The sequence below is a fragment of the Electrophorus electricus genome, chromosome 22 (genome assembly GCF_041902795.1).
Source record: "Electrophorus electricus isolate QZ-2024a chromosome 22, ASM4190279v1, whole genome shotgun sequence".
Classification (NCBI taxonomy): domain Eukaryota; kingdom Metazoa; phylum Chordata; class Actinopteri; order Gymnotiformes; family Gymnotidae; genus Electrophorus; species Electrophorus electricus.
The window spans coordinates 17025745-17052147 of record NC_137518.1 but is presented as its reverse complement, the minus strand read 5'-3'; the positions used below and the strand labels follow the sequence as shown (position 1 = coordinate 17052147).

The window sequence follows — 26403 nt, the reverse complement described above, 5'->3', positions numbered from 1 at the left end:
ATAAAGTGGAAATAGTCTAGAGTCTCTATTTCTCTGGCAAGCAGGTGGCGCGTGTGGTAAATAAATGCGAGGACACCTCCTTGCGTTATGACAACACAAGTCGATGTCATCAGTCCCGCTAAATGACCTAGAAATGGGCAGGACTGGCTGGACGCCTGTCTGGACGCGGTTCCGCGCATCTTTGTCTTTGTTATTCCTCTTCGACGTCCTCCAGGAATAGGAATGTTTAATGAATAAAGTCGAATGTATTCATATAGTTCTTAATTACAACAGCAGCTGTCAAAGCAGCTTTACGTTTGTCCGAGTCCAAGTCCACAATGAGTAAGACAGAGGCGGCAGTGGCAGGGAAAAGCTCCACTCCCTATGGAACAGAAACATGGGACACGAAACATACCAAAGAATAGAGACATAGGACACGAAACGGGTCAAATCTAATGCAGTACATCTCACTATCAGGGAACCGCCCTGGTCATAACAAATGCACATGTCTACGTGGGAATGCTATATACGTTTTAGGCTACACTGACAGAATAACCACCTAAAGCGTTTCAGAGTGGAAAAATCTGTTGACGTGCGTCTAGATCTGATTTCACCGTCGCTTATTGGTACACCGTTCGCCTTACACGCCCGCGCGCAAAGAGGTCCTTCGCTCAGTGGTGTCGGTGATAGGCGCGTGAACAGACCGGCGCGTGGTAGGCGGGGGAAAGGCTTTCGTGTTGCGACCCACTTTAAAAACCTTTGCCACGGAAAGGAATTAGACAGCCTTCGCGAAAGGAACACCCTCAGACCACATTTTCATCCAGGGCGACGTCGTCGGTTTCGCGCGGAGAAGCTCGAGACACGGTCAGCAGGAGCGTGGGAAGAGGAGTAACGGCGCGAGGATACTGCTCGGTTCTCCGCTCCTCTCTTGTCAGGTAAGACGGAGCCAACTGAATACTTCGTTACTTTATTTTGTCATGCCAGGCTCAGCCAGGATTATCCTACAGTTGTGACCTCAATTCTGCACACCAGGACACTATTGTCCTTGCACTTCAGCCCGTTTCGATCTGAGGGTAAATCATTTCTACTCTGACGGCAAGCTGTATCAAAGCTATTATCGCAAAGCACGGCAAAAAACAATTGGAACCACTTTTAATAAATGTTAAGGGAAACCTGTAAATGCGTTGGCGTGTAGTTCGGTGTCGGTGTCGGTGTAGTCTATGCCCAGTATGTCAAGCTACTTTTCGCGTTAGCCACATGGAAACTTCCCGGAGTGTTTGACAGGGATGCGGTGGCACGACACCAGCCAGCCTCCATCAGATCATCTAAAACGGTAGCGGAGCGACGCAGGTGCAAAGTAATGTGAAAGCGTGATGCTTATGCACTGGCAGAAGAAAAAAAGTCTCATATTCCAAACGCGAGTTATCTCTTAGGTTTGATGCTGAACACTGCAACTTCATAACTTTATAATAAACATAGCTCTTTTTGAGAGAAAAAAAAAGAATCCGGCTGGTTCTAAAAACAGCACACCATTTGCGCGCAGCATACAGCACTGCCTGACTGGAGGGCCACATTTTGAATCGCCCCTCTCACACAGCCCCTGGGAGCCAAGATAAAGCGCATATAGGGCGCAGTTGGAAACCGTGCCACGCAGCGGTGATGCACATCGCTCTAGACCCAGCAAGGTGTGTTTAGGAGTCTAAGCGTGCAATGTGCGTGAAAGCAGGACCTGTGCCCGTTAGTCCGTCTTCTCAAGGAGAGCGCTACATTCTCATGTTGCCACTAATGGTACAATACATTTTACTGTCGCCTTGGGTTGCTTCTGGACTCCCAGCAAGACCTCCAGTCTTGAGGAAAGTAATGGGTTCTCGGTTCTTGCATTGCTGTAGGTGTTGTGTGTGTGGTTTGGCCCTGTTTTCTACCCGGTTCCTAGTTAAAGATGTAGAGGTAGTAAAAATTGCAGCGTAGTATACAAGGTTTCCAGAAAAATGGGATATGTGAAGCAAGTGAAGCACTGTGCTCACCCAACTGATAGGACCTCTGCCTGACATGTCCTATATATCCAGTTGTTCTCAAGTGGACTAAAATGTTTTATATACATATATACAAAACAAGCCTTTACTAATTGTCCCACAGTTTTTCTCATAAGATTATGCACAGAATGTGAACTCCCAGTAAGAGAGGGTGTGTCAGGGGGATATTTCGAGGACTTGTAACCAGAGGGGTGTGACATTTGACAGATTTTACAAAAAAGCGCAAATAAACTTCAGCTATGCATTGTCTTCATTTTGTTAAATACTGTTTTAACATCTGTATATGATATTTTTCCATTAGATAGATCTCACCAAGAGCTTTAATTTGATATATCCGTTACTCACTCAAAATGTCATGCCCCTCTCGTTCCAAGCCCTTGATTTTCAACAGAGAAAGTGAAAATTACAGAGATCCTCCTAAATTATATTTTATTGGTATTTAGTTCACATCCCCCTATGTATTGTAGAAGTTCACAAAAAGTGCCTTCTACATAATCCAGGACAGAACATCTGCAGGTATGTGTTTGGTATTTTATTTGCAGTATTGGATATCTCATTTACAGTGATCTCTGATCAGTAAGAAAATAATTGTGTACACAGATTTTGTCACCAAAGTTGCACCAATATTTATCACAATATTGTGTTCCCACTTCTAGAGTACAATTCCATTAAAGTCATAATCGCTCTGTGCTTTTGTGCAGATAGCCTATCGATCTATATACTGATTGCTAAATTTTCAGTACAATTTCCAGAACTGTTAGAATCCATCTTATCACAGTGACCCATTTATCAAATGGAATCATCCCATTGGCCAACACACGTGGAATGCAAATTGGGGGGGGGGGGGGGGTGAGGGGGGTGTTATATCCAAGACATTAGGGGGGTTTTGCTTTGTTATTTGAAACAATTGAGTCTATGAAATATCATCAAAGGACATCTAGAGGATGTCTGCCAGACCAAAGAATAAAGCAAGGGGGAAAATATTAACAGGAAATTAGTCTTCATCTTGATCCAGAGCGCTGTCTACATGGTGAGCTTTCATTTTTTTATGGAATTTCATTTCACATTGATGGTGGTCTAATTTGATCTCTCCTTGCTTTGGGGACCCAAAAATTCCTTGCATGGGTAAGACACTTGTCTGCTGCTTGTGGGTCACATCCTACCCAGCAAAATGAAAAGCAAAAAGCTGTCTTGCCACAGACTAGGGCGTATGAAAGGCAAATTCCAGTGAGATCCCGGTTCAGGTGAAAGAGAGCTGAGTTTTGTCTGGAGTTTGGCATTGACACAGTGTGTGGATGAGGATGTTCTATGGATCAAATCCTGTCTTTCTGGAGCTGTGGTTGGAAAACCGCAGTCACAGCACTGCAGGGTGATGGTCTGAAACATAAACAAGCTCATGTGTAGGTATCTTTAGCACACTTGACTGAGGTTTATTGGGGCAAACTTGCTTGCACCCTGTTAACTGAAGGGGTTTATATGAGTAGTCAAATCATTCAAATTTTATTCCTGAGTTATTTAAAAAATGCTCTTAAATCCTCAGCTATATGACTGTTCTAAGAACCCATACTACCAAACATTCACTTAGAAGGACTCTGAACATAGTACTGGACATGACTGGACATAACTGCTTGACCTGTGTAGAAGTATGACCTTGTGATTATATTGCTACATATTGCAATAAGATTTGCTATATAATAACACTACTTCACTTAAACCTCACTTACAGCAGGCAAGATCAGGAATCAGCCTCATACTAGAGGGTGGAGGAAATGAAGATGTGTTTTAGCACTTTTTATTAAAAGAAGTTTTTATTAAAAACACTGCTAACTGGAAACATAGTACATTGAGACTGTCTGTTGCCTTTAGAATATCCCCCAAAATAACTGGCAAGCCACATGAATAAGTGTGAATTGATGAGAAAGAAACATTCTAGAGGATAGCCAAGAACCAGTGCAATCCTCAGTACAGACCCCAGGTCTTAAACCAGTGTCTGTTCTCCTGGATGTGCCTAACCCACTATAACCCATTGGTGCAGGAGTGGGCAGTGAGAATGCTTGGTCTTGCATAGTGGACACAAGAAAAAAGCCCACATGAGAATTTTTCCTTCCCCAGAAAAAAATCTACACATTCTACACAAGATTCTAGTGTGAGATGATTGCTGGCTTTCACCGGCACGTGGCGGTTTAATGTCATGTAGCAGGCATCACATAGAGTGAAAGTGGTAAGAGGCCCTTTAGGTTATGCTGAGTTGAGTATGTGGCATCCATAATGGATTATGCTGCTTGCAAAATAAAAAATCTTGACCTTTATCGGTTATCGGCCTGCTCGGACAATAGGTGTTTCCCTGCAGCAGCGCATGGATTAAAAGCAGGAATGTCATGTTGGAAAAGCCTATGCAGGTGTCCCAAGTGAAGTCACTTTTTCTGCACATGGAAGAGCATGTGTGTGTGTGCGTGTGTGTGTGTACAGTTTTTAGCCTGGTGATGGAAAATTCCACAGCAGTGACTGCAGCAGCCTCATGAGCGAATGGAAGCTCACATGGAGATCACATCGGGTCTGCAGCACTAGGAATCTGTGCAGCCTACACTCAGTAGGCTGATGGCACACAGGTCTGTAGAGCAATGGACTCTGAGGTTTTTGCTGGGAAAGCGTGAGACAGCATCACAAGCTAGTCAGCACAGTTGTTTTGGAATGCAACCATGTGATTGGATTTCTGGGTGGACATTAACACATGCACTGTGAATACCTGACTGTTATCGTACAGGAAAAGCAGATTTTTGTATATTGTGAGAATATATGAAGTAATGGTCTGTAGTCTGGGATGAAAAGGTAAAACAGTTAACAAAAAGGAAGAAAGCAAAAATGGCAGAAAAGTTACAAAAAGCACTTATTCATAAGGAATAGTCAGATTAAGTGGAGTGTCAGACAAAGTGAATTTCAGAGATAATTAGCCTCAAAAATTCAATGTTCTAGTATTATTAATAGAGTTTCATCATGTTTTTGATTGATCTTTTCTAAAATGTTAAAACCAACTACTGTATATGTCAAGCACACAAAGGTATGGCTTAATATTTTATGTCAATAATTCACTTGTGCACAAAATGCTTCAGCACTTCAATTGCATGTATATTGCATATAGTTTTGTGTTTAATGTACTACCATGGCAATTCTGTTATGCATGCAGATAAAGTACATATGCTAACAACAAGAACCTGCTTCTCAGTGGCCAGTTTATGTTAATGGACATACAATTGCATCCAAGCTTCAACAGGACCCAACGCAACCAATAGCACCATTGTTGGAAAGGAAATGAATATTCGCCATCACTTTTGCCTTGTGACTTTTGTGCATTTGAATTGGCTATCCCCTGTTGGCACTGGCTGCACTCCAGACTGCGATTTAGTTCCTCTGCAGCGTGGACCATGAGTAACACTGCGTTCCCTTCCCATGATGCTCTCTTTTCCCAAGTGACTGAATGGAAGCTGCGGCAGGGGACATGGGTAAGGATCCCCTTTGTCTGGGACCCGTGACAGGAGTTCGGAGGTCGTGGGTGCTGGCTCGGAACTGGCATGGTGTGGCGTTGGAGAGGCCAAACTGGGCAGTGCGGAAATTTGTTAGGCCACTGGTCACATGTCCGCTATTGTTCCCATGAGCGCTCCAACATCTGGGGTCCCCGCCCTCTTGCCCATGATCAGCAGGAGAGCACCTGACCCACCTCCCTCTCAGCCTCAATAATTCCCTTTATGTGGCTGTTGCGAATGACCCCCACGAACTCTCTCATGCTGTGGAAACAACAGCTGCGCAATGAGAGCACGGGACTTGAACACAGAGGGGAAATGAGATGTGCTCTCGAGCCCTCAAACATGGGCGCTAAGAGACGGCTCGGGTCAAGATCCAAAGAATGATTCTCATCTTACAATGCATCAGAAATTAGACTTTTACTGAGAGAGAGAGAGAGAGAGAGAGAGAGAGAGAGAGAGAGAGAGAGAGAAAGCGAGAGAGACTTAAGTACACTATAACTATAGGTGTACAATCTTACTGCTACTATATGGAGCACTTTTACCATTCTATAGTGTTAATGGAGAATCATTAATGAACTAATGAATTAATGAGTCTGACAAACGGTCCATATTTGCTCATAGGCTGAGTAAGCTGATTGACCACTAGTTGGGATTTCTGTACTTCATTTGTATTATGGGGCTATGTATTATGCATGTGAGTATATTAGGTGCTGTGTGTGTGTGTGTGTGTGTGTGTGTGTGTGTGTGTGTGTGTGTGTGTGTGTGTGTGTGTGTGTGAAATTAATCATTGGTAAATAATAATATATATTTCTGTTCTTTAGCCTGTATGGTAGGTCTGTATATTACTTACTGGCTCCATCAGTCTGGGAAGAGGGAAGAAGAGATGCCTGCTATGACTATTTCAGGGATCATTTATTCGACATTTTGAGGGCTGAGTTACTTGGAATATGCGTGGCTATAATTCTCTATGTGGTTCCAGAATATAACAGACATCTATGGTTAGGATTGACTAAATTAAATGATTACATTGTGTTTGGAATTATGGAAACGTCTAATCACTCTGGGGAGCCATTGCTTTTGGGGTCATAATAAGATCTGCTCTGGTTATCCTTCAGTGAGGTTATCTTACTCAAGAGCTGTCTTGTCTACACTTAGTCTTTTTTTCTTTTGAGAGCCTGTGTTGGAAAAGACACCTGCTCTGTGTGTGTGTGTGTGTGTGTGTGTGTGTGTGTGTGTGTGTGTGTGTGTGTGTGTGTGAGAGAGAGAGAGATTCAGTGACCTAGTATAAGTAAAGAATTTCATGCAAGCCTTGCAGTGTAGAAATTAAGCAGAGAGATGGAGAGACACCACCCTGGATGCTGCCTATAAAGGCTTTTCAGACGAGGCTGTCGTCTGGTACCACCATGTCTCTCGGCCATCTCACACCAAGGCTGAATAAATATCTCTCACTCAGCATCTACTCTATTCATTTTGCGGCAGAGCAAGATGGAGAGAAAGACGAACAGAGAAAGACTTTTTCTGGAATGAATAAGGCATTCTATAGCTCTCCATTCTGCTCCTGTGACAAGATATATTCCATCGGGAGGATTTATCCATCTGGGCTGACTGAAGGACACCAACAAGAGCTGAAAATCATTGAACTACAGACCAAAACTGTCAACAACATGGAAGCTAATGTCAGGAATACTGGCCACCAAGCTGAATAAAGTATGTGTGTAAGTACATGAGCAATAATCAGAAGGGGGATTGGTAACAACACCATATGCTCAAAGCCCCACCTACTGACAGATTTAGCTCTCCACAAGGATTCCTAGACCAGACAGACCAATTTAGTGTTACCTCGATTAAACATAATCCAGACAACTATAACCCAGGTAAATTAGTGTTACCTGTATTAACTATAAAAAAAGTATATGGTTCATTGCTGGATACTTTCCTCAGAACTCAATAGAATACTGGAGGACAACACTGGGAGCCACCTCAAAGACAATTGCCCGGGAGATCAAAAAATGTAGTATATACCATGGAGATGCAGTGTCCCCAGTGTTTTTCAGATCATCAATAAGAGTGCATACAGGTAAAGATTCAGAAGCAGAACTGCCATCAGTCATCTACTGTACATGGAAGACGTCAAGCTTAAACACAAATAGGGAAAGAAACATTAACGAATTTTTCCATCTGACCAGGATCTACAGCAAGGCCATTGCAGTGTCATTCAGGCTGGAGAAGTGTGGTCGGCTGATAGTAAAAAGGACAATTGAACTTCCACAAGACCATATAACAGTCCTAGAGAACAGCTAAAATTCCATGGGGATTCTCAAATCACAGGAACCATGAGGCAAAAATAATTAAATTAAATTAAAGCAGCACATGGTCAACCACTAAGCACTAGGTCATTTTGAAGCACAAACCGACCAGATTTCTTGACAGTAGACAGGATGTAGTAGTGGTAAATCAGTAGTGGTAATAGATGTAGCAGTCCCTAGTGATGGAAACATCTGTAGGAAGGAATATGAAGAGTTGCAAAAACACATTGGACTGAAAGAAACAGAGAATCATAATTAACTTAATAATTAATTAACTTAATAATTAACATAATTAACATTCTGATTGAAGGGCCAGGAAGAAATGGCTCCAACCAGCAGGGTTTTTTTGTAGGTTTTAGTAAAGCCAATGTCTTTCCAATAAATTCCACCTCTGCTGAACTGTGCTGAAATGCTGCAATGGATGTGCTGCTTTCAGCTCGCTAGCCCAGAGCCGACCAAATCTGGCTCCTGCTGATTGGAGCTTTTAGCACCGGCCTGTCTGTACAGCTCGTTTGGATGTGCAGGAGAGAGTGGGGACAGATGGCATGTTGCGTTGCCCTCGTGCATGTTTACCGGCATCTGACGTGTAACGCTGTTCCTGGCACACGCGTCTCCTGGCACGTGAGCGAGGCGCAGCTATTTTTGGCAGCACATGGCCGCGCTGGGAGCGAGCTAGTCATCATCATGCTGCTGCTTACGTGTACATCACTAGCCCCCCCTACCTTCTCTCCATCTCCCTCTCTACTTCTCTCACTCTCTCTCTCCCTCTATCCCATTCAGTCGCCTACTCTTGCTTTCTGTCTCTCTCTCTCACTCATTCAGTCACACACACACAAACGTTCTCTCGCTCTCCCAGACCATAGCTCGGTATGTCTCCCTCAGCCTGCTCTTCATGAGGCTGTGGAAAGACACAGAGGCTCTGCGCTTGTTGAAATAAGTCCAAATTTATCAATCTGTCAATCTGGTGACCTCCGGTGACTTTTTACCAACTGCTGAATCATAGTCTGCTTACATATACTGCAAAGTCATGGCTGGATCACTGAAGTTTGTCTAATAAAGACAATCATTGTCTATCATTTGTGTGGTTTATGCCTTATTATTTGTCTAAAGCACTGTGAGCTGTATTCCCTGTGTGAAAAGTGCTCTGCACATAAATTTTATTATTATTACCGAGGACACCTTCCTGTCATGTGATCACAGAAAACATAATTCCTTTGGTTAAACATTTCAAGGTCTATACTTCTTTTGGATGGAAGGAAGAACAATTAACATACATACACGCACACATATATATGTGTGTGTAACGTAACTTAAGTCTTTGTAATGAGCAGTAGCATTTTACCCTTTAGCATTTCGGACATGGACGAACATTAACACAGAACCGCAACGGCACTCGCACGTATTACAGAGGAAGAATATGAACATGTAACGGTTAACGTTAGACGGACACAATAAACACGCATATGTTTAACAATGACGAGAAGAACATTACCCTTAACATTAACACGTTAATAAATCAACAATTACCAACCATCCTGCACACTACGATGAGGGTTTAAATACACAGACAGGACGAGGTGCAGGCGTGGCCACAGACGAGAATCCTCCCACTGCATGTGGCGGACCAAACCACGTGACTCGCGGGAGACGAGCGTTCCGTGACATATATAAATATATATGTATATATTAAATATATAATATATATATTAATATATATATATTAAACATATAAAAGAGCTTGCTGCAGGTACCTGTCCAAACATTCTGTGGAAACTGCACTATGATCATGAGGAAAAGTGTATTTGGTCAGCCCGCGTCTCTAAAATAACAGGTGACCAATGACACTGCATGTGAGTGCCGTGAGAAAGTCCACAACAACTCCTGGAAAGTCAAATGATCAAATAAACATTCTAAGATTAATATTTACTCAAAATAAATAGAAAGCAATTGTACTCCAAACATATTTGAAACCATAATGCTGATAATTCTTGTGTTGTTCAGTGCCGACAGCCTTGATAAACATGGTCATAAAACCCTTTCAATCCCAGTGCTGATTCCTTTTCAGTGAACACATGAATTTAAAGGGCAGCAGAACTGAATGCAACACCCGGTGCACATTTTTATCTCCAGCACTTTTCAGTGTAAGGTTGTGGCCATGGACACTGATGGAGCAGGACGGCAGAGAAGCGTGAGACTGGAGGAAGAGAGAGAAGGATAATGAAGGAGAAAGAGGAGGAGAAGAAAGAGCAAGGGAGTGCGGGAGACGAGCAGAGAAAAGAGAGGAAGAGGGGATGAAGAAAAAGGAGGAGAAGGGGGAGATAGGTTAAGAGAGGGGAGCAATGTGTGGTTGGCGTCAGGAGTGAAAGGCTTTACCGCACTGCCTTTAAGACCTGATTATGTCTCTTGCATTCACGACCACACATGCACACAGCTGGCCTAGCTTAAAGTAATTCCCAGTGAGAGAGTCGATACTTGAGTGTTGGACTTAAAAGAGCACGATTGAATTTGCACACACACACACACGTACGCACTGCAGAGTAAACGTGTTCTCAGTGACGTCCGGAGTCAGCTCAGACCGCGTCACTGTTAGTGCAGTGTTGCATCAGCTGTACCAGTAGCTGGCTAGCTCTCTCTCTCTCTCTCTCTCTGTCTCTTTCATATTCTTCCTCTGTCTCTTTGTTACCCTCTGTCTCTCTCTCTCTCTCTCTCTCTCTCTCTCTCTCTCTCTCTCTCTCTCTCTCTCTCTCTCTCTCTCTGTCTCTTTCATATTCTTCCTCTGTCTCTTTGTTACCCTCTGTCTCTCTTTCTGATTCAGATAGCTTTATTGGCAAGGATTGTTACCAATCAGTAGCTTTTAAGAGTTAAGAATTCTTATTAAGATATATTACGAATTTAATATTTAGATTTGATATTATACACATAAACACAAAATTACATATTAAATTCCATGAGATTTAAGATTTGTTTCCTTAAGGGTGTTGCAGTTATAAATGGTACCTCTCCTAAACTCACACGTAATGTATCTTCATTTCTTATCATTTTCTCTTCAAAAGATGGATTGTGTGTGTTTAATGTTTAAGAGCTCTTCTCTGAGGTGTATATATTTGGAGCATGAACAGAGAAAGTGCTCTGTTTCTGGTCCTGTCTGTCTCTTTTTTTTCTCTCTCTGTATGCTTGTTTTAGTTTCAGTCTTCTGCCCTGTTTCTCTCTCTATGGCTGTGTGGTCTCTATCCCTCTCCTCTTCCATCTCTGATTCTTTCTCTTTCTGTGTATATTTGCAGTCCTGATCTGTTTAAGGATTAGTAAATTACTGGGTTTGACCTATTTGGATTCTGACAGTCTGAAGCTCCTGTGTTCAACTAGTCTGTTGCCCCAGGGAATTCATTGGTTAGCACTAACAGCACCAGTTATACACACACACGCATGCACACACACTCACACACACACACACACACACACACACACACACACCCAGGCCCCCAGGAAGCTTCAATAAACAGAGGAGAAACACAAATAGCAAGTCCTGCTTCTTTCTGGTTCTGATTGCACCTTGGTCTTAGACTGTGACTTCATCATCATCTTTATCATCCCCTCTTGACCTCCGTTAGTTCTCCATGCAGCTGCAGCTTCATTGACAGATAAACTGCTCCTAATAACAGTTATTTGTGGAGGCTTTTCAACATAGGGAGCAAACTAAGGAGATTTTTTCAAGACAGCAGATGTGACAGTTATTAGCACAAGAGGGGTTCAACTAACAATCTTTAGGACAACCTCAGATTAACCAATCTTTCACACATCTGGCCTCGTTCATTTTGTGAACAAGGCGCTGAACAATATCAGAGCACTGGGACTGTCATGTAGCTGTGTATGTGCGGCTGTCTTTTCATAAGATGTAGATTTCATATACATTTTGCAAAATGCAGGAAATAACTAAAATGTTGCGCCTTTCTTAGCAATTTGAGAATCTTGACTTTACTGACTCGTGTGTGTTTGTGGCTGAACTATGTAGCTGAGAGCAGCAGAGGGTGTTGAGGAGTACAGCCTCTGACAGGCAACCATGCAACCCCAAACCCAGTTACACCCAGCTGAAGGATGTCATGTGCTCCATTGAGGAGGGAAGCACTCGCTACGAGCTCCAGTTTTGACCCAGTGACGCCTGATGCAGCTGCGACCTCATTGGCTACCTTATGCCTAATCACGTTGTCCAACCATTCAGAGACCATCTGTTGTCTCTCTGATTCGTGGAATGTTTGAATGATGGCATAGTGCTCCATTAAGAACGCAGGACAGCTTGAGTTTTGGCACAGGACCCACCCCCCACCAGTAAGCTCTTCCTCATGTTTCAGTGAGCTGAGCTGCTGTGAGCACCGTTGCCGAATTTTTAATGGTTTTGTCGTCTTTTCAATTAGGGTCTGATGAATTACCTTCTCAGCCCCTCGAGTGGTACGGGCAAGCCGTAGCCAAGGGGACCTAGTGCTGTAATGATTCCTGGCACAATCGCCCCACTGTTCCCATGAGGGCAGTTCCCAGGAAACCACACAACTCGCGGCATTGTGTGGCCCTCGCTTTGCTGGCCGGCCACGTTGTCCAGCTTCGGCCCGAGATGCAGGGGTTGCGGCTAGCGCAGGGCAAAGAGAGTGCGGCCAGCTGGGGAAAGAGCTGGGCAGTGGGGCACCTAACACCATCCTGGGGCAGTGGGGCACCTAACACCATCCTGGGGCAGTGGGGCACCTAACACCATCCTGGGGTAGAGAGATAACGTCCTGCTACAGCAGGATCTCCAGGGCCCTCCCATCCATCCAGTCAGCAAGAAGGAGATGGAGAAGCTCATGATATGAGTGCTGTTCTGAAAGAGGAGAGGATAGGAGAGAAAAGAAGAGGATAGGAAAAGAAATGTGAGAAGAAGACAGGAGATGAGGGGAGAGGGGATCAGAGGGAAGACTGAAGGCGTCAGAGGGTGCTCTGGGACGCCAGCTAAGCTCTGTGAGTTTGGAGAGAGCATGTCTGTTATGCTAAGCTCTCCCTAATTAAAGCAAAGAGGCAGAAAGAGAGAGGGACAACACAAAGAGGCCAGAACTGTTTCTGAACTGGTCCTGACTGGTTCTGAACTGGTCCTGACTGGTTCTACAGCTTTTCATCGATCTCGTCTCCATGGCCCCTCACTGGTTGAGGTCACACACACACACACCCCCCTCCACACACACACACACAGGCATACCCACTCTGTTTACACCATTGCTGATGCAAATATGGGGTTCCAGAGCTTTAGGCGGGAGTTCAGGGGTCCTGCACAGGAGAGACGAAGCAAACGGGAAATACATGTCACATGTTGCTTTCTCTGGGGCTCGGACCTCCAGCAGGTCCCACAGAAACCTCTGCAGGGGTCCCAGGCACAGGCAACAGGAAGCAAGAGAAGCATCACAAAGCCCACTATAGAGACATCAGAGCCAGTGTACCGAGACCCAGAGAAGAGGGGAAGAAAAACAACCATCAGCTAAGCTTTCTTAGAGGAGTCTTAGAGGAGCATGGACACATCTTGGCAAATAAAGCCATGCTTCACTTGTTTGACATGCCACACACATATTACAGTGGGATTGGCAATGAATAGATCCTTCTGAGTCAGGCAGAGTGTGTCTGCAAGACATCAATATACCACGTTATAAAAAATGTGAGAGATAAATCACCCCATACAGGAAGCATCTAATGCTCTTCATAGTGATGTGGACCTATACATTTGTAAAAGTTGCTTTGTGACAATGTGTGTTGTAAAAGGCGCTATATAATTAAGTTTGACTTTGGCTTCACACTGTGTATATGCCCAGTGTGTGACCATCACATTACAGTGAGTTTTACTCTAGGTCGTCACAGGGAAATGCCTGTCTCCTATACTGATATAGTCCTATACTTGAAATCCCAACTCAGTCCATAGTGTGTGTCGAGAGAGTGACATGAAACTTTTGTTTTCCCTGTAGGGCTTTCACGAGGTAGAAATTCCCTCTAATAGGAATTCCTGGGGAATTTCTGTTGAAGTCCTTCTATAGCTTCTGGAATAATCACTGTGGCGGCAATGGAGGATCCAAAGCCAGATGAAATGAATGCCATTCCCAACGGGAAAGGCCATGAAGCGGGAGATGAGACGCCCACTGCCTCCACACCCAGCAAGACCCAGTCAGACGACACAGCCCAGTAAGTGAGCACTCTTAGACACACACACTGCGATCACACTGGGTCCAGTTAGAGAGGTCCCAGAACTGCTTGGAAGGGATACTTGAGTCCAGCTCTGCTAGGTCACGTTAAGCAAAGGCTGTATGTCATGATGCATTTTCATGATGCTACATCTGCCTTATAAGCATAAGTGTGCTACAAATAATATTTAAAGAATATAATTTAAAAAACCACATGATGTCTATAGGGATGGAGCTGTTATGTATTTTTGTTTGAATTATATACCACAGTATGAAACACTATATTTTAATCACACCAAATTTCAATTTTGATTGTTCTGATAATGATGCATGATTACTGTCTTTTTCCAAAAGCCTTCTAGTGGAAGTAGGCATTCTACTGCTATAGTCCCATGACAAAGCACACAGCAGGACAGGGCTGGCCTGCTATGTCTCTACACAGCAGGATAAGGCAGGCACATGATGTCCCCACACAGCAGGACAGTGCTGGCCCGCTATGTCCCCACATAGCAGAACCGTTCAGGTCCACTGTACAGTGCATGTTTGCTAACTTTCTAGTTTGTGGAAACCGTGGCAGGGCAGAGGCGATAGCGCTCCAGAGTTGTTTCGCCTGTCTAAGTGGACAAAGTCCAAATGGTCACATTTATTATGACAAGCAATTTTCACACTATCCTATCCCGACACAAACCCATAAAATGAATTTAAATTAAAATAGGCTCTTGGCAGTTTTTTTCTTTGGGATATTCCCAAGATAGGCTCTTCTGTCTAAGTGATTTATTAGAGGCATATTTTGAATAATGTTTGTCTGCTGGTCATCTTGGCCTTTGCTGTTCAGTGTGAGTTTTGCCCTACGCACTGGACACTGTGGTATACATGGGAGAAAATCAATGACACAGTATCCTTCTCTACTATGAAATGAGCAGCACAGCTCAAACATGCAATCATGCAATCAGAGTGTCATAAACACAAAACAAAATGCATGAATGAATGAATGAATAAAACAGGCTTTTCTGGATTATTATCTCAGTTTCAAGTGTGAGTCCTTGGTTACGGATCATGGAGTCAAAAGTGAAGACAAGGCCTTTTTTCACCCGCACATCAAATATGAAGTCAGCACTTTCATTTGAGCTTGACTTGTCACCTTTGTGCCTATATTGTAGCTCTTTTACAGATAAAGTACCGTCCATTCTGTTTGTGGAGGGGGCACTAGGGCATTATGGAACAGAGCCAAAGCCAAAGGTTAATTTAGCAAGTATTATGCATGTACGTACTTTGGGGAATACTCAACTCTGAATGGTCGGTCGAGGCATTCATAGTTTAGTCATTTTTTGCTCCTACCATAACTCAGCATAGCCCAATAATATCTACATTCCGTTCCATTCACTGTCACATTTTGCCATAAATGGTCATGTTCGTCTTAACACTGTAACAATAAATCTGCTACCATTGCTACAGGATTGCTGCTTACCTTTCACTAGCCAGATTCACAAAAAATTGGAAAGTTCAGTTTAACCTTAACCTTAACCTTAATAGGCTGATCCACCATTTTTATGCAGTTCTCTACATGGCTGTGTAGTTTTGATAGATAGTTTTTCTTAGTGGTAATATAATCGTCTCAGAACAATAACTTAAATCAAGTTAATGATTTGTTTGGGAAGTAGCTGTGTAATAAGTTAGGTTATTTATAGCCAGCTTGTCATTAACAGGAAATAAATTGTAACAGGATGCTCAGAGACCCAAAATAAAGTAAAGGTTCTATACAGGCTTCAGGGGTTTTGTTTGTGATGAATGTCAGGCTGTACATTATTATTTAAATATTGCACTCATGTAGCATTTTTTTTTCAGTAGACCCCGTTTAATTCAGGTCTCAAAACCATCTTTCAGGCTCAGTTCCAGGACTTACTTCTTGAAATACTTTTAAAATAAAAAATAAAAAAATGTCTCGGTAGCCTTCAATTAAAAAAAATATAATGGGGAGCCTAGCTGAACTTCATTTGGGTGGAATGACTGCTGCTGATTCATTAGCATTTATTAGCGTTCATTAGAGTACATTAGACAAAATTAGAGATCATTAGCATTCTTAGTAGGAGTAACGTTTTTGGGTGAAGTGCCTTTGAAATGTCTCTTTTTCTTGGAGTGCAGCACACGAACGGCAGCGCATTTGTGGCATCTTGCAGCTGGTCTCCAGCCTTGCCTTCTGAATAAGGTGAATTACGGTGGACGGTCCTGAATGTCCCATCACGTGGCCTATGGCTAGACAAACACTACTGATAGTATATGATATGCCCCTTGTGGATGGCATGTGTGTGGATGGCATGTGGGTCTGTGCATTTCAGTGTGCACATTTGTGTGTGTGTGTGTGTGTGTGTGTGTGTGTGTGTGTGTGTGTGTGTGTGTGTGTGTTTGGATGCGTGTATATGTGCGTGGGTGTATGCACGATTGCTACATGTGTTTCATGGTCACATATCTTCTTATCCAAACACTACTCCTAACCCGTGGCCCCATCCTAGCATGCAGTGGGTCACCTGAAAGAGAAAAACATGTTTTTTTCTTCCAATACACATACCCTCAACCTTCATGTGCCAAAGACAGTCTGGATCTTTGAAATTCACAAAGGTTTTGCTATATGTTTCTTCTTCTCTCTTGCTATCCGATGGCTGCTGATTCCTCACTGGTGCCCTGCTTTGCAGGGGGCTTGTGCCTAACAGTACAGACAACACCAGGTATGTAAGACATGGAGACTAGCGGGATTCCTGTTGTCCTCTAGCTTGTAGCATGGAATCAACCCAATGGACAGACTCATAAATGATTCAGACATGCACAGTTGCTCGACGCAAGCTTTCCATCATTATCCACCAGATGTCATTGGGATACAGTGTGTGTTGGTGATCTTTCTGTCCTGTTATCTAAGAAATATCAGTAATAATGCTGATTGCAACTCAAGTCAATGCAGACAGATAATGCTGAGTCAGGATATAATGGTGAATATTATGAGTCCAGCAGTATGAGTCCAATAGTATGAGTATCTGCTCACAGACATGCAGTCAAACTGTTTTTTTTCATACTCGTTCTGAAACTTACTGTCAAAATAGAGCCAATGCAACTGTGAGCAAATGCATCCTGTCACACACACACACACACACACACACACCACACACACACACACACACACACACACACACACACACACACACACACACACACACACACACACACCACACACACACACACTCACACACACACACACACACACACACACACACACACACACACACACACACACCACACACACACACACACACTCACACACACAAACACACTCACACACACAAACACACACACACAAATATAGCAGGTTGCTCGTTGACAATACTGTGTATTTTCAGTCCCAGCAGAGCAACAGCAGACACGGAGGCCAACATGGCTGAGAGCGCTGAGTTCCTCTCCAATGTGCAGGACAAGAAAGCACCTCGCTTCACAGACGTGAGTCCGACCTGACCTCTTCAGCTCCGAGCTTACTGTACAGTTATTACTCTAAAATCATGCTTTTCAGTATCCATTGTAAATTACTCAATAACTATGCTGAAAATAATATGAAATTATTTATAGTTATGAGAATGAGAAATAGGCTCAGTGGTCATTAGAATGTAGAAACAAATCATATGTAATACATTTCGTATTGCATGTACATTTCTAAGAGGTGAAGATGAAGGCCATCTTTGTTTTGCCCTCTTGTGATCAGTTTGAGGGGAAGACCTCATTTGGGATGTCCGTCTTCAACCTGGGAAATGCCATTATGGGGAGTGGAATTCTGGGACTGGCATATGCCATGGCTAACACGGGCATCGTCCTGTTTTTGTGAGTTATGGATGGATGGATGGATGGATGGATGGATGCTCTGAGCAAAAAAAAAAGGATTTACTGTGGAATTATGGACATTTCCATATGAACCGTTTACTGTAACAGTGCTTCTATACACTTGTGTTGTTTCAACAAAGTTCAAACTGCAATTTATAGAATTAAATAGAATTCAGCAGTACAGATGAACTTACTAGAGGAATGAAAGGGTCGTTGGATGGCCCGATGGATAATTAGATCACTGGATTGAATGTCTGGTTAATTTGATATAGTGTTTAAAAAACCAAAGCAATATCATCCATACCTTGTTTCTCACTGATTAATCCCATTTGTAACATTAAGTCAAAACACCATTAATCTCTCACTGATTAGGATATACTGTTTTATTATTACCACTGAGCGTCTAGTGCCACACAACTCACAGATTATGATTTGCTACTGAGTCAGACTGATGGGAACCTGAGCAATTTATTGCAAATGTATCGTTATGAGCCAGTGGTGAAGGGTGCTCATAAATATTCTAGAAACTTTGTCACCATGCTGTTAAAACTGGTGTAGTTGTGCTGATAACACTTGTGAAATAGGTGCTTAATTCTGTGGTGTGCATCCTCCAGAGAGGCAATCCATCCAAACTGGACTCCTGATTCATCTGTTTTTCTTCGAGTATTGTAATTTGTTGCTAAGATTTTACTGTCCAAGGCAGATTGTTTAGGCCATGAACCGGTAGCTGTTGCTTTCCTGAATCATCTTGTGGCAGATGAGTTATGAAATCGAGATGAAATTCTATTTTTTTTAGGGTGGAGTTTCCCTTTAGGTCTTAATCCTGTGCCAGCAGTGTAAAACATTTGAGAGTGTCTGTGGTGCTTTTACTACAGGGTGAACATAATCTGCAGTGTGGTCAGAACATCAGAAGGAGGAGCTCACTGCAGAGAAGAGGGAGTATGCCAATGAGGTTGCATAACTGCACTCCGGGAGTCACATTGTTTTAATTACAATTTAGTTCACTTTTCATGCATTCGTAGGGATGTTTGAAGTGAGATAAAGTCAAATTCAGGGACAGCCTAGTCAGTCCAACATAACCCTGCATTTACTGACACAGAGCAATGTGAAAGTACATGTAGTAAATGTTATTTGTGGTTTTGTAATTATTTGAAAGTACCAGAATTCTGAAAACTGGATAAAGTGTTAATTGAGTATAGTTCAAATCTAAATGGTGAAAGGTAGCAGGTAAGGGTAGGATGTGCTGTTGTTTACTTACCAAGGGTGCATAACTCCAAGGGACAGTGTTCCAGTTCTGTTATAACACTTGTAGACAATGTTACTTTTTATAATTTACATTTATGGCATTTAGCCAAAGTGACTTACAATTATGGCTCAGTACAACTTAAACAATTGAGGGTTAAGGGCCTTGCTCAGGTTCCCAACAGTGGCAACTTGGTAGTGGTGGGACTTGAACCAGCAATCTTCTAATTACAAGTCAAGTACCTTAACCACTGAACTACCACTGTGTAGCTAGTGTACTTTTTAAGAAAAAAAAAGAACAAATTGTTGTCATTTTTCTGGAGCGCCTCAGTGTAATTGTCTGTACTGGATAATATGACAGTTTTCTTAAAACCCCAATCAAGGGTCACAGAAAGACGCAAGCTATTTTTACCACTCAAACGAGGTACACCGCTAATCCTCAGGTTTAACCTGAGGTGCGAAAGTGAATTAGCTGGCAACTTTTGCCCAAGGTGACTCATATTTTCCAGTTCAATGGAAAACTTTCCCTGGAAACCACTCCGTAGCAAGCAAATCCGTATTCCCACAGTTCGCAGACTGACGTGCCACCATCACTGATAACCCTGACCTTCCTTTTTTTGGCTGCTGGATCTGGATTAAGTCACGTTCCTGAAGCCGGGACTCTTGTTCTGCAGGCAGTAAGCCAGTGCTAATTCTGTTTTTATGATGAAAATCACAGCACGATCTATACTATTTTTCATGCTGCTGACCTTCAGCCTCAATACGGAAACTTTACCTGGAGATCCATATCTGTGCCAGCTGGCCAATCCGCTGTTGGGGATAAAGGTGCTCTGTGTGATCCTGAAATGACAAGAGAGTAACCTGAGACAGCATTTTTCACTGTAATTATTTGTAACCAGTGGAGTTGCAAACCTTTATAAAACGTTTTACTGCATCTGTAAGGATCTTATGAGATCTTGTCACATCTGTGAAGAGGTGCTTTTCAATAATGTAGCAATGGAGCTGCAAATGGAGATATTTTAGACGTCACAACATGGCTTTTAACAATACAAAACCTAACTCAAGAGCTGACACAGTTCCTCCCACTTGATACTGAAATAGACCAGAGATGTGAATTTTACTAAGAGTGCAAAGATCTGACTTGTATACTTGTATACCCCCCATCACATCTCCCTTCCTCCGAATGTGGAGGAAGACTGTAGACACCATGTGGGAACATGCTCACATGCTACCCAACATGATTCTCAGATTATACTCATATTGGTTGTGTTCTTCAGAACCCTAACCCTAGCACAAATGCTGTGGAGTCCAGCATTACATTTGGGGGTATTCCAAACATGCTTCCAAACTTTGTATGGTACTAGCCACAATTCCCCGCAAATGTTCCAATAGGTTCACGGCATTTAACTAACTAAATGCTGAGATTAAAATATACTCTACTAGAAGGCCACTAAAACGATCACATTGTCACTGAAGCTGAAGCTATATGTGGCCTTTTCTTGTTTTAATATGAGCCTTTGGGTGTAGCTATAAGCTTTTGGGTGTAGCTTGAACTGTGTCCCTTATGTTTGTTGTTTTTTTCCAAGTCCATGTTCCCAGTGACCTCCATACAGTGATACTGATGCCACTACTGCAGACTGCGTAAGCATACTTTACTGCATACCTTAGCTATCTCTGCCCAGTAAAGGCTAGAGGGTGGGTAGCGTTCCTTGGCATTTTGGTGCACTGTACACATTATGACTTACGCAGCAGAAAGTTAGTGTTCAATACCAAGCACCCTAGCACTGGCACCAGGAAAATGGGGAGAAGATATAAACATGGGGGAGGGGGGACGAGAAATGACATAGTTTGTGAAGTGATTGTTTATTTCTGTCGTGATTCTCTGCAAGTTTTGAGACAGATTTATATCTGCTTGTGTCTTCCACTGTGAATTTTAGTTCACTGTGTCAGTCTGAATCCTAGTGCTGCTATACCCCAAGGTGACAGGAAACCCACATAACAGTTCTACAACTACCCAAATCACAGCACCACTCATTCACAACAGAGGGCTGCATGATCCTCACAAATGCAGAACCCCTTACATGCACTGTGAAGGACAGAACAGTCCATGATCGCAGCATGGGCTTCTGACCAGGGTTCTGTGATTTTACATTTACATTTACTGTGATGTAAATGTGATCTGAACCAAGTCTCTGTGATCTAGACAAAGACTCTTTGATGTAGACCAAGGCACTGTGATCTAGACCAAGGCTCTGTAATCTGGACAAGGCTCTGTGGTCTGGACCAAGGCTCTGTGATCTAAACCAAGTCTCTGTGATCTAGACCAAGGCTCTGTTATCTGGACAAAGCACTGTGATCTAGACCAAGGCTCTGTGACATGGACAAGGCTCTGTGGTCTGGACCAAGGCTCTGTGACCTGGACAAGGCACTGTGATCTAGACCAAGGCTCTGTGACCTGGACAAGGCACTGTGATCTAGACCAAGGCTCTGTGACCTGGACAAGGCACTGTGATCTAGACCAAGGCTCTGTGACCTGGACAAGGCTCTGTGGTATGGACCAAGGCTCTGTGAGCTAAACCAAGGCACAGTGATCTAGACCAAGGCTCTGTGATCTGGACCAAGGGTCTGTAATCTAGACCAATGCTCTGTGATGTAGACCAGTGCTCTGTGATCTTGTCCAAGGCTCTGTGTTGTAGAGACTATGGCTTCAGCTTTAACCTTCTTCTCACATTTAAATCCAGAGTAAGAACAAGCCCTGTGGTGGGAGTATGCAATCCCTCAAAGGGATTATTCTGCCTCTCAAAATAATGAAAGGCCACAGTGCTTTGAGCTCCCTGCAGGGTCTTAGGTCATCTGGGAGGTGAAATCCAGTATTAGTAAATGCTTTAACAACTTTTTTGGTGCACAGATTTAGCTTTCAACTTAAAATACTTAAAAGATAGACTTGAATGACTTATCGATTATTTGACTTTTTCACAGATTTTACAGTGCGTCATAGGGAGAAGAACTTTCTGGCATCAATCTAAATGATGATTCCATGCTATTTATAAGGAATATAAATGAGATTCAGCTGGTGTTTCCCAGCAGTGTCTTAGAGTTTCCCCACTGGTCCAACCAGCTTTCATTTTTATTGATAACTTTAGCATAACTAGGTGATGTATTCCTTTAAATACGCCAGATGTTCAACGCAGGAAAGGGTCTCCAAAGACATCAGTCTGTCTGACTCATTTACCCTCAGACTGAACATACCATTCACAGGCTTTTAAAGGGCAGAGGAAAAAAGCAAAGTGAAAAAGAAAAGAAAAAAAAAATGTGAGAGAGCAGGGTTGAAGTCAGGGTGAAAGACATGCTTGGCACTAAGTTAGCTGGCCCGAAGTTGCCAAGAGTTCCTGTAACTGTAAATAGAGATTGGGGGGGGGATGAGCTAGAGGGAGAGAAATAGGGCCAGGACAGAAAAAGAACATTTATTTGTAAAGAGGACAAGGAAAGGAAGATTTGGCCTTGGGCAAGCCTGCTTCGGCGTACCATATTGAGATGTTTGTCCAGATGTGTGCCGCTGGACGTGGGCGGGGTTTGTTTAGCTCATGTGAGATCTCAGCTCACTAATCATGTTAGCAAGTGCTATTCCTCCACACTAATCCTGTGGCCTTCCCTCTTTGCCTTGCAGTATTCAGCTTTTCTGATTTTCACCTTCCAGAAGCCCATGAACACTTGATCCTCTTAGCTATTTGGATTCCGTTAGCCTCTAACATATTACAGTGTTTAATATCAGAATGATCACATTTGCCATACAGTCCAATGCTGCTCACACACCTCAACATTTGTGTACAGTATGAATGAAAATGTGTGAGTGTATGCATGGTCTACACATTTTGTTTACACGTGTCCTTGTATGTTGGATGTGCATGGCCAATAATGAACCAAGCAAATGAAGCATTTAATGACTTCTTGTATTTACTGAATCTTTGTTGTCTCTGGATTTGTCTCAGATTCCTCCTCACTGCCGTGGCAAGTCTATCTGCCTACTCCATACACCTACTGCTCAAGTCCTCTGGTGTCGTTGGTGAGTCCCGTGCAAAGCTGGCCTGTCCGTCCCCAGACCAGTTTACACAGTAGCTCTTACAATAAACAACAGTAGAAAGGGAGCTGGGCTGATTCCAGACCAGCAGGACTTGAAACAATCTGTGGATGACATACCAGCACACGACATGTGAACAGACGGTCTGGAGAGAAACAAACGAGTAGAAGCCCATCCCCTGTGACATGGCTTTGCACGTGTCCTGTGCAAGGTAGCAGCCATGCTAATTGTCATGTAGATGCAGTAGGCTGGTCCCTGATCAGTTATCATTAGTGATTCATATACGCTGCATCCGAACGGAAGCCATTATAGTTGAATTTACACAATGCTAACTGGCCCTTTTAGCCTCACTCATCATTAGCATGGCTAGTGCTTCGCATATCTTTGTATATTTGTAAATAAAATGTCAGCTAACACATCAAAAACCACATAGTAGCCACCCACCACCATTTTAATATGTGAGCAGAACAGACAACTCACTCACACTTCCTATGCCTATCCACCCAAAACTGGATCTATCTTGCTGAAATGTCTAAGCTCTTTAGAACTGGACTGAATATTTAGTGTGTACAGAATATGCCATGGAAATCTATTTTATTAGGAAGGCTGTGTGTGTGTTATGAATGCTTGCTGGTTTTAAGATGAATTGTGTTCTCTATAGGTATCAGGGCATATGAACAGCTGGGTTACAGAGCCTTTGGTACACCTGGGAAAATGGCTGCTGGCATTGCAATCACATTACAGAATATTGGAGGTAAGACTGCAATGTCACACTGCCCTGTGTCACAAGAGACCTGTGCACAGTATAGTATGGTAGCCTTGTCAAGGGCAATGCAAACACACACACACATACACACACACACACACGCACACACACAAACACACACACACACACACACACACACACACACACACACACACACACACACACACACACACACACACACACGCCTGCACTTCCCAAGATTGAATATCTATATATTATATCTAAGATGCAAAAAATAAATAGCCAAGATTTTCTTCTCTCTCTCCCTCACCTTGAACCAATGACTGCCTAAAGGGTCACTGGTTATTTTCACTAAAATATATATTAATAGATATTACCTGTACTTTTACATCCTATTCTGTCAGAGCTGCTTTGGGACATTCTTCATTGTCTGAGCCCTCCCAGTAGGTCCCATCAGTGATGTTTTAGGGTAAAAAAGGTTTTGATGCAGTTTCTCTGTTTTTCCATTGGTGTCTTCTCATTCATACAGAGAATTTCAGAGAAGCTCCTTTCATTCTCGTCAAAGAGTAAAATCCCTCTGTAGCAAATGCAGTATCTGAAGATCAAGATCTTGAGTGTTTCTTTATTTCTGTTGTTATTTTTATTTTATTTCATGTTTTCCTTCTATTGTACTTTTATGGGACTGATATTGTACTATCAGCTGAACTTTGAAGTCTGTCATAGTTTACTCCACAATGAGATGAAACAGCTCATGTCTGCCAGGGGATTTGTGCATGTTTGTAGAAGCTAAATATAGAAGACTGATTTGCTTGATTTTAGTGACATTGGTTTCCAGGATAATAATCACAGTTCCCTGTAGTACATGAATGTATGACAGATTAAAGACTTGACTGTGTGTGTGTGTGTGTGTGTGTGTGTGGGTGTGTGTGGGTGTGTGTGTGTGGGTGTGGGTGTGGGTGTGTGTGTGTGGGTGTGGGTGTGGGTGTGTGTGGGTGTGTGTGGGTGTGTGTTCTCTCATTACTGTCTTCTCTCTCTCTTCTCCCATAGCCATGTCCAGCTATTTGTACATAGTGAAATACGAATTCCCTCTGGTGATACAGGCCTTTCTCAGAGTTCACAAACCATCTGGGTAAGTGCGTGTGTGTGTGTGTGTGTGTGTGTGTGTGTGTGTGTGTGTATGTGTGTGCGTCTGTCTGTCTTTCATATTACTTTAAGCTTATGTTAGTTTGTGACAATTTCATCTCACATTCATGTCAGATACTGCATCAGACTGCATTGACAGTATTCATCCAGGGTAACCACTCTTCACTGTTTTTTTGTATGAGAAATTAGGCATCACAAAAACATCTGCTCTTAACACATGCATTCTCAAGCTTTTTCTTTATTTATACACAACAAAATCAACATTGATTAATATCTATAGTGTATTTCACAATACAAAACAAACAACCAGACAGAAAAACATTCCATAATACAACTGGGAACTAGAGGTCTTGAATAGAGTCATATACATTCTCCCAATTATCAATTTGTAGCTGGCTTTTCAGATGAGTTAAGCTTAGCTGTAAGACATTTTGAAGACTAGATATCCAGAATTTCAGAGATAAAAATTAATGGGCAATCAAAAGTATTTTTTTGGTAGAAGTAAAACCCACCATTAGCAGTTCTAAAGTGTCCTGATCATAAACGTAAACATATTTCCAAAACCACAGTTCTGCGGAAATGTCCACTTGTATTCCCACTCAAGCCAACTGAAGGCTTTCATTGCATTGAGGGAGGAAAAAAATTCTATAGATGAATAAACTGTGTCCAAAACATGCAGCAATCTGGGAAAGATTAGAAGCAGTACTCCCTCTAATAAAGTCTGTCTGATCATAATGTATCAATTTAAACATGAAGAGTTCTATTTACTAAACCACAAGTTTGTAAAAGTGTTTTATATCACAATTCATCAGTGCACTCAAGGTGGTCTTTCCCTTTTATCAACAGAAGAGAAGCGAAAAACATGTTTAGATCTCTGTAGAAACTACCACAGTCTAGGCATATGTAAAGAAATTTATGTGGTTTCTAACCCTCGAGAGGCAATTTAATCCTTGAAACTTGCCTTTGTTTAGAGACTTAAGTGCATCACTTAGTTCTTAAGATGCAGTTTAGTGTCAAAGCTGATTCAAGTTGATAAGCTTCACTGGGAGAGAGTTTTGATAAATACAGCTGTTCAAGAAAAATACTATACCAAGAGGAATCACACTTGACTTCTGATGCATAAAGATTTGAGAAAAAATGTTTAAAAACATTCATTAACACAAGAAGGTCCAGACAAAATCTGTCCCTTTGGGTCCGTTATAGAACATATATTCCCTTTAGATTCACATTATTCTCCAGGCAAGGCGATGACTAAGTCAGGTCTCTCCGTCTACGTAATATTTCTGCCTGGTTTGGTATAAAATGAGCTTTGCAACCAGTCAATTTATTAT

At 42.6% G+C, this 26403-nt stretch overlaps 1 protein-coding gene across 2 annotated transcripts in view; it reads left to right on the top strand.

Annotated features, from left to right (window-relative positions):
- Nucleotides 1-557: 557 nt before the first annotated feature.
- Nucleotides 558-26403, top strand: part of LOC113579175 (sodium-coupled neutral amino acid transporter 3-like) — a 40294-nt gene continuing 14448 nt past the window's right edge. Inside the window, exons 1-8 of one of the 2 annotated variants that reach the window (XM_027012928.3) lie at nucleotides 558-914; nucleotides 13812-14025; nucleotides 16715-16747; nucleotides 17411-17507; nucleotides 17767-17882; nucleotides 23114-23187; nucleotides 23864-23956; nucleotides 24977-25058. In XM_027012928.3, coding sequence (XP_026868729.2) covers nucleotides 13907-14025; nucleotides 16715-16747; nucleotides 17411-17507; nucleotides 17767-17882; nucleotides 23114-23187; nucleotides 23864-23956; nucleotides 24977-25058 — 614 coding nt within the window. In that variant the 5' untranslated portion in view covers nucleotides 558-914; nucleotides 13812-13906. The remainder of the gene's footprint in view (nucleotides 915-13811; nucleotides 14026-16714; nucleotides 16748-17410; nucleotides 17508-17766; nucleotides 17883-23113; nucleotides 23188-23863; nucleotides 23957-24976; nucleotides 25059-26403) is intronic. The other variant, XM_027012929.3, reaches the window with a different exon arrangement.